General features: G+C 33.7%; 1 protein-coding gene across 3 annotated transcripts in view; it reads left to right on the top strand.

Moving 5' to 3' along the window:
* The first annotated feature begins 536 nt into the window (after positions 1-536).
* LOC108573262 (hepatocyte nuclear factor 4-gamma) overlaps positions 537-8,920 on the top strand; it is a 59,342-nt gene continuing 50,958 nt past the window's right edge. For 2 of the 3 annotated variants that reach the window (XM_017935657.1, XM_017935656.1), the window contains exon 1: positions 537-761. In XM_017935657.1, the coding sequence (XP_017791146.1) occupies positions 662-761 (100 nt within the window). In that variant the 5' untranslated portion in view covers positions 537-661. Of the gene's footprint in view, positions 762-5,690; positions 6,058-8,920 lie in introns of those variants that run through there. The other variant, XM_017935658.1, reaches the window with a different exon arrangement.

The following is an 8,920-nucleotide window of genomic DNA, read 5'->3' as shown; positions in this document are numbered from 1 at the left end:
TATAAATACATTTTTTTACATCGCTTCTGTTTATTATCGTGCATAGACTATTAGTAGAATAGCAGTACAACCCTTAAAAATGTAGCTATTACACAAATAAAGAATATGTGTAGATTAATATTTTCTACAATAAACATGACCATGTTTAAGTATACGCGTACCGACTGGACCGTCAATGTCATCTCCCTCGGAACGAAGCTCCAAACAAACTTACCCACTCTTGTATCTTTTTCCACATCTTCAACATAATATATCACGCAGAACTTTCCACCTCTTTTCATTTAGTACCACCAATTTACCAACATTCTGTACAATTACACGCAAAGAGATAGTTATTTCCCACTCGTGTTTCTTATTTATCGCTTAAATAATAATTTAATACATATATCTTTATTACACTTTTCCTTCGTGTCACGCACTCGTCTCGCAAGCCACGCGTGCGGCTATACCCCCCACCACCCTCTATGTACTACCCCCACCACCTGGACAGCGGCGAGCGACAGAAGCGATATTATGATGTTCAGTCGCACAGCGACCTCCGTGCGCGATGGTCGAATAGTTTGATAATTTTATCATACGCAACGATCTGCTGTACAGTGACAGAAGCATGACAGCCACGTGAACTAGGGACTTGCTGTCTGTGACTGTGTTATTCCCGTGCATGCACACACACTACTCCACGCTGAATTTCCGCAACCAGTTCGAACTCTACGAAACACGCACCGAAATGCGGTTCGACGATCAGCTTTTCGAGGTCCTCGGTAAGTGTTGTGGCCCTTCGTCGATAACTATTATCGATAGATACACTGGTCACGGTGACACTGACGACCAGTGCATCGTCCGTTCGATTTCTTTGTGATTATTTATGCTTTCTCCTTGGCGTACATCAGCAATGTGAATTTATTGTCGGATGAAAATGAGACGTATAACATTAGTGGCGTGAATAATGAAACTGAATGCTTTATGGAAATAATGTAAATTATTCCTGTACATATACTAAAGTATGAATACTTGATTGGACAGTCTGGAATTTGTAATGGAGGAAAGGAATGACAAATTTTCAGAGAGATGAATACATTCACTTTTAAGGTTAATTTTCGACGAAGGATTATGTATGTAACGTTACAATCTTTACAACTGGTTGCTGTGATTATTATACTTGCTAAAATTGTAAATATCACTTGTGTAGCTGAAATAATAGGGAACAAAAAAAAAACAAACAAAGAGTTGTCCTATATCGTTTAAAAAATCTACCAATCCAATTTAGAATAAGATAATTGCAATGCCTTAGTATTGAAAAATTTTCTGTAGAAAATTGGCAATGAAATAATTTACAAAAATTGATAAATATTTTTCCGAAATTTCTTTAATAATATTTCAGTTCATTGATATGGACAATGCTATAGGTTTGAAATACAGTAAATGAGAAGATACTAATTAATTAGGTACTAATTATTTAAATAATTATTTGCTGTTTAAATAACGGTCTATTGACGTGATTTAAGATTCCAGAAATTTTTAATCCGATAAGGAAACCATGTACTTTTTTGTTTAAACACCGCTTTAATTAATTAGAACCGTATGGTAACTTGGAAGTTAATTAAAATTAATTTGCTGCGGCTATCAGGTGGGGTTTTGTAAGAACCGTGATTAAGCACGTTCTCAACGCGGTAAATAAAATTTTTTCTTTCTAAAAATGGAAATGTGGTTTTAGTAAGAAACTACTTCGTTGCATTGTTAGAAGCCATTTCAAAGAAAAATTCCTCTCAATTTTCGTTGTCAATCTCAAACGGTATTTCCACAGAAAAAATGTTATTTTCTGAAATCTCGTGCGTTCTTCGAAAGATATTGAAAAGTTATAGGTATGATGCAAAATTAAAATGAAGTTGAATCTTTAATTGCATACCGATTGTATTCAATTTTACGAAACATCGTATTGTATTTACTTTCCTAAAAGTCGAAATTTTTTTTCTAATGAAATACTTGAAATGTTAGTTTCTTAATCCCCTAGAAAAATGTTGATTGCAAAATTTAAACCAGTATCTATCAAATTGTATGCTTTCAAACATTGGGCTACCTAATTTACACACTTTTCTCATTCACGTCTTTTGTTTCAAACGTTTTTAAATTGTCACTATCTAAAATTTAATAAATGTTTCAATTTCAACGAATATAATTAAACAATTATTCTTTCTAAGTATTCCATTAAAATACAATTATGTGCGAAGTCTTCTAAGATTAAGTACATTCTACATTTCGTAAGTTCCACACGATTTCGAAAGATGAATATTTTTCTATGTTAGTAAAGAAGGAACCACGAGAATATAGTGAGAAAAATTGATTCGAACTCAGATAGAGTTGATCGAACAAATTTTTTCGTACTTTCGTTTCGAATATTGTACATCGAACAAAATTTACTTCATTTATAAAATACAATGTAAATATAAATTCATATCAATTTTTCATATTTAATCAGATATTAATACATAATTAATCGCATAAATAAGTATGTAATTTTGAAAGTACGTAGCTTCGTACAAATGAATAAATTTTCAAACGTTCTTTAGAAGTGTAATTAATATACTTATTACGTGTCTTATCTTATCTTTTAAGTTATCGTTGAAATACCATTCAAGAAAACCAAGTCGAATTATTACCGAAACTTTCACACGTATCGGTGATTTCTAAGTAACGAGCATTTGTTCCTTATCTTTCTGATTTGAACTGGTATGCAATTCTAACTGCAAACGAGTATCAACAAATGGAACGTAATTCTGCTGCATAATAGGAAAACATTTACATTTTACACGCATATTATCACGTACATTATAAAGAGAAGATTTTTTCATTAACTTAACTCGTTAATGAAAAAAAAAGGGGGGGAATGGAATTAATATAACAGGTAATATAATATCGTTAATTTTATCAATTCTTCAGGGTAGATATTTTGAAAGGCTAGGAGTCCAAATTGAAATCTAATAATATAGCAATTAAAACAAATGGCTGCCACGATATTTAAAAAAAAATTATTGACGAAATTCTCTACCATAACAAAGATTTCTTGAGAAGAAAATTTGCAAGATTTAAAATAACCTTGGAATTTTTCGTATAGATTTTTCATAATCTTTAGATCACCGTACAATTCAGACTCTCTACCCTTAATATTTATTTTCTTAAATCGCAATCGTATATTTTTTTATCCTTATTCTCTGCTTACGTTAAAATTCGCAAAAAAGTTTGCAGCTTGAAATCTTTTTAATGGCGTTTTAAAGCACATACGTAGGACACCTACTCTAACTGTTCTCGTAAATACGTTTTCGTGAAAAGTATTGAAAAAACAAATATTTCAAAATATTCTAAAAAGTGAACAGTTGGTATAGATAGGAATTTTTTTTTTTTTATTAACGAGGACAGATTAGTGTAGTAGGGATCAATTTTTCCGTTGGTGGACGCCTGGAAACGCACGTTTACGACGAGATTCCCGTTTCAAGCATAAGTAATTATCGTGCTGTCAGCGGCGATAGTCAGAGCCAGCACATTGAAATGATTCATTTACGACTGTCTCATTGTCTCCCAGCCGGCAGAAACTGCCTCGTTCCTTTCTGTTTATCGTAAACTGACTCATTTACCAGCCATCGGCTTTGTTACAATTTTCTTCTCCCTTCTCTGTCTTACTTCCACCCCCTTTTCCTCGCTGCTTGTCCCTTAGATGGAAATATACCTTGGTGCAAAACCAATCGAAATTCTTTGTCGCGCGACTGAACAATCCGGATGGAATGTCTCCTTGAAAATTCGACTTTTCCTCGCACGTGCGTGAATTCCATTCAAATTATAAGCGAATTCGAGTTGAGATTTACTGGAAACTCTTGTTTCGTTGTTGCTTGCAAAAAATAAGCGGGAATCACACAGGTTTTATTCTAAAAATAGCACAACTTCGATTTTACTAACTTACATCATTCGAATATTTTTAAGTATTTATTAGGGCTGTAAAACTTCAAGTAGTCAAGCTGTTCGAATAGTTCGGATAATTTCGAATACGAATTCGTTATTCGTATAATTCAAATACTCGGAATGTTTAAATTTCGGATTTTGCCGAATATTTCACATAATCTTGGGAAGGCAGGCCACATTCAGATTTGAGATATATTTATTCCTAATGCTTTGCTCGTAATCGGTAGCTCATCAATAGTGATATGATCGATGTATCGCTATGCGTGTGCAATGTCCTAACAAATGCAGTCTTAACACCCTATGCGAATTCTTTTCAGACAAAATTTCTACTCTATAATATTATTTACCTTCAGGCTATTGTTCTAAATTTCTTCCACGAATATTTCATTGGAAACATTATAACTGTAGTATTGGATGAGGTGCAATAGAGTACAACATAACCGCGAAGATTGAGATTTTTCATTTGCAAAAATACGCATTTCACGTTATGTTATAAATCATTATGTGTCGTCTGATGGCCAATCTCAAGTCTCTTCGGGCTTGACGCAAATTCCTCGAGGTAAAAATGCTATTGGACTATTTTAAATGTCATTCGAGAGCACAGTGACGCAATATCCTGCGATTTTCGGTTCACGTAATCTTGCTACAGGATTCACAGTTGTTCCTCATATTGTTATCTCTGTTGATAGCAAAATCTTTTAAAGTAAATCCTATTGTGCGACTCTAGTTTTATCTACATGTGTTACTTTAGTGAACTATAAATTAATAAAAAATAGAACAACATAGAGATGTTGTTATTTTGTTTTGCAAATTGTTCCAGCAACTACTTATACTAATTTAGTTGATTCTCAATTGTTTAAAAGAAGACTTAGCAGGTGACTAGATTTATGAATTAATGTCGAATAATGAACTTGAAACAATAAAGGTTAGGTACTGTGTAGCTTCTATAGGGTATAATGATTGATTGTGAAGACTGATATTTGTCATTGATTTTGCTCGTTATCCGTGTCGATGATTTTTCAGTTAATACGTGCTAACAAATTGTAGGAAAAACAGATTAATGATGTGTAAACATTAAAAAAAGTAAGATGTAAGTGTGATGAAGATTAACTGCAATCCTGAATTCAAGGATCGCGTGACATCGGTATTCTTCATGCATTCTGAAAGCAAGTTTGATTTTTGAAGTACAAAAAAATATAGTACTTTTCAAAATAGACTAAAAATATAAAAAAGCTATTGTAATTGGTACTGCTAGAGAAGAGTTGAACTATCTTCGCTGAAGCATCGACTGATCTCTAACTTTTAAACGACACTATATACACGGTGTCTTTGTGCAATTGCACGCGTACTAAACGAATCTTCAACGTCGATATATTCAGAAATGAAGCTTCGTATAAAAATATGTTACTTTATATATTCGATTTATTTTTTCATGTAGTTGGTCCCTTTTCGAGTTGTAGCGCCACTTCAGAGACACCCTGTATATGCAGCCCCTTAAAGAATCAACCCTCGATACGTTTGCGTGCCAACTTCACCTCACCCCCACTCCTAATCTGTAGAGCGCGAACGTTCCCCCACTCCTAATCCTCCTGGTTACCCCCACTCCTAGTTATCTCCGCGAGCTATATCCATTCTTCATGGTAGACTCGAGTTACCCCCACTCCTGGCCCGCGAGTCAAGCGGAAAACGCGTCAGCTGCTCACCAGTCATCTCCGCGACGTTGTCAGGGAATTGTCGAAGGGGTTATCGTTAGGACGATTTCACTACCTGTTCGACAAGGTTCCGACACGTTTCAACCCCTCGTTCGTTTCGCTTGTCGTACATAGAAATCGACGCCGGTTCGAGTGTGTCTCCCGTGATCGCCGAACAATTGTGCGATGGCCGAGCAATTACGCAATTAAAGACCGCGTCACGTTGTAACGTAATTCACCAGGCTACTGCTACTGCTGCTGCTGCTGCTGTCTTGGTGATAAGAACGATGATGGAGGGTACCTGCGAAGAGCTTTTTCCAAGAACGATCAGAAGGATTTGTGGACGAACGATCGGGGACCTCGAAGTCTGATCCGCAGCACACGTTTGACACTGTTTTGAAAATGGGGCTGGCAGGTAAATGGGGGTTTTTACCCGATCGAGCTTTCGTGTTGTTGTTTTCGACTGGTTCGGAAGTCTTCGGTGATATCGGTGGTAGTAGCGATGGTGGCGGTTAATGAACCTATTGTAGAGTTTACTTTATTTACTTTTTGTGAGGTTATATATATATATAGAGTGCGTAATTGGCGTTAATGGTTTCTTCTAGTTAATTGCTGGTTTTTGGAACATATCGAGTGTTGTATAAGTGGTGCCGAGATTATATAGGGTGCCGAGAATGTTTACTATTCTTTCACTCGAACATTTTGACACGTAATGATTTGAAAATGCAGTAGTCACTGTGATTTATCTTATCACTATTTTGATCTGATTTTTTTTTTTAATTTAAAGTTTATAAATTTTATGGAAATTGACAATTGAATTTGGGAAAACGTTATCTGCAAAATTGTAGCTAGATTAATTGTCTACATCGTTGAAAACGTTTATTTGCAGAAATTATTCTGAAAATTTGCCTGTTCTGAGAATCGAGTATCTATAATAATTGCAATATGACAGTTGTTAAATGGTAACAGTAATGAATGCTCGTGTCTGAAGGAGACTCGTTTGTGGAATCGATTATCGTTATTATGTAATTGTGTGTGTGTGACATCGTCGAGCGGTTGTTGTGCGGAAAGTGGAAAATTTCAAAGACACCCGGTTAGTAGGTCAGTTTACGCCTCGTAGTTAACCGATGCACGCCCACCAATATTTGATGATGTATTTTGGGGTATTATTTTGCAATATTTATCGAATAATACATCGTGGAACAACATTCACTTATGACAGAAAAACATATTGTTTTGTAATCGTTTAATATTGGTTAAATATCGAAGCTCTTCTCGTTTAACGCTTTATTATCACCCAATGATAGAAATTGTTGTTATTCATGAAATTGCAAGATTTCGTTTTCCTTGATTGAAAATTATTTTTTTAAAAATCGTGATTTCACATTTTGGTAAAAGTTATCTCATTAATCGCGAGTTACAATCTATGATATAATAAAGATAAGGAAACTTTGTTTCTATTGTGTTGCAGATAAGATTAAGCAACTGTATTGCGGACTTAATTTATGATGTAATTGCACTCAGAATTAAATTGTAGTTGAAGTGTGGAAATTTTTTCAGTTATGTCATGTGCGAAACTTAAAGAAATGTATTATTGATTTTACATCTTAATCGTGGTGAAAAGTGTGATAAGAATCTTAAGCTACTCTTCTAAAAAAACAAACTACAATCCCTAGGGATAAACAGAATTATCAGATTGAAACTGGATTTTTAACGTAAAGTTAAATAAACAAACAGTAAGTAAAAATAAACAAAATAAAAAATTATTAAATAAGGTATTAAGTGAGGTGAAACTGTAGACAAAGGAAGTGATTAAAAACACTCGAAGAAACTGAAATTCATAAGAAACGTTAGCTGGTTTGATGTCAACCGTGAGAAAAAAGATTAATTAAATTAGTTTCGATGCACATAATTAAACAAGTGTACAGAGAAGAAGAGATTTCATGTTTTGTGTAATTTTCAAATTATAACCACGTGGTGAGAATTTTTTGCTCATGTTAATCCAGTCGATTTGCAATCCTAGTAGCGGAACGGATTAATAAATATTAATAATATTTGGGAAATTCATTACTTGAAGTATGTACGATTTATGATAATTTACAGGCCGGTTTCATTAATATACGATAATATGAAATATCGTTCGATATTTGAAATTTGAAAAATATGTAAATGATGAATTAATTAATCTTGTGACGTCAAAGTGGCCGAAACGATTAAAAAATAAGAATTTTTCATTGAAATACGATAATACGAAGTATAATTCCATATTTAAAGTTTGAAAAAATAAATGGCGAATTAATTAAGATCGTGACGTCAAAGTGTGCGAAACGATTAAACATTATTGCAATACCGTCATTGAATTAATATCAATAACAATTTTCATCATTATTGTTCAAAACCGTTATTATTCTCAAAAAATCAGATATTATTTGAAACAGATAATATTCAGAATTATTGACAAATTGTTCTGTCATTACTATCCGCGAGAATTTTCGATTAAATTTGATCGTCGTCAAGTTTTCCAGGGATCTTTTCTGCAGATGATCATTTACAGTCGCAATAAAAATCGAAGCCATTAATATTTATGCATTCAGTCGCGATGACTTGCAAATTTTTCGCACTACAAAGCATACACTGTACGTTTACGCCAAAAAAAAAGAGAAAGAAAAATGCGCGGGATATAGCTCATATTTGAATATTATTCTCGTGCGATGTATTCGATTTACGGAATAGAATTAAACGTTAACGAATTGTTAACTATAAAACTATAGTAAATTTGCTTAAGTGTAGAAAAAGCTGTGGGCGAGGTTAATGATTGAAACATGATCGCAATGGTAAATAATCGAGCGAGGTAAAAAGAAGCAACGGGTGTACGAAAAGTATCGTTTTATTTTTAGCACAGAAATCTCTCATTTACCGGATATGGTATATTTTATGGGTGCCGGCGTAAAACTCGTCGTGGCACGATGTACTTATTTACACGATAGAATATGCATAGCAATTTATACACATACTGTAATTTATCATACGTTTTATCAGTCTCTGGATTTGCAGAGTATTCCTGCTCTATATTTTTGTTGAATAATGTTATTCGCGATAGTGGAATTAAAACATGGAAAATGAAGTAAAACTTGTGGAGAAATTTATAGAGAAATTGTTATTAGATATGCAAGATTGTGATTAATATTATAATAAATCAGGAAAAGTTTTGATCAGTATGTAGTTTGTTTAGAGTTTCCTTAGTTTTTTTTTTTTTAGAAAAGATGTTCGGTATTTCT

Source organism: Habropoda laboriosa, unplaced genomic scaffold (genome assembly GCF_001263275.1).
Source record: "Habropoda laboriosa isolate 0110345459 unplaced genomic scaffold, ASM126327v1 scaffold134, whole genome shotgun sequence".
NCBI classification, from domain to species: domain Eukaryota; kingdom Metazoa; phylum Arthropoda; class Insecta; order Hymenoptera; family Apidae; genus Habropoda; species Habropoda laboriosa.
This window is presented reverse-complemented; position numbering and strand designations above follow the sequence as displayed.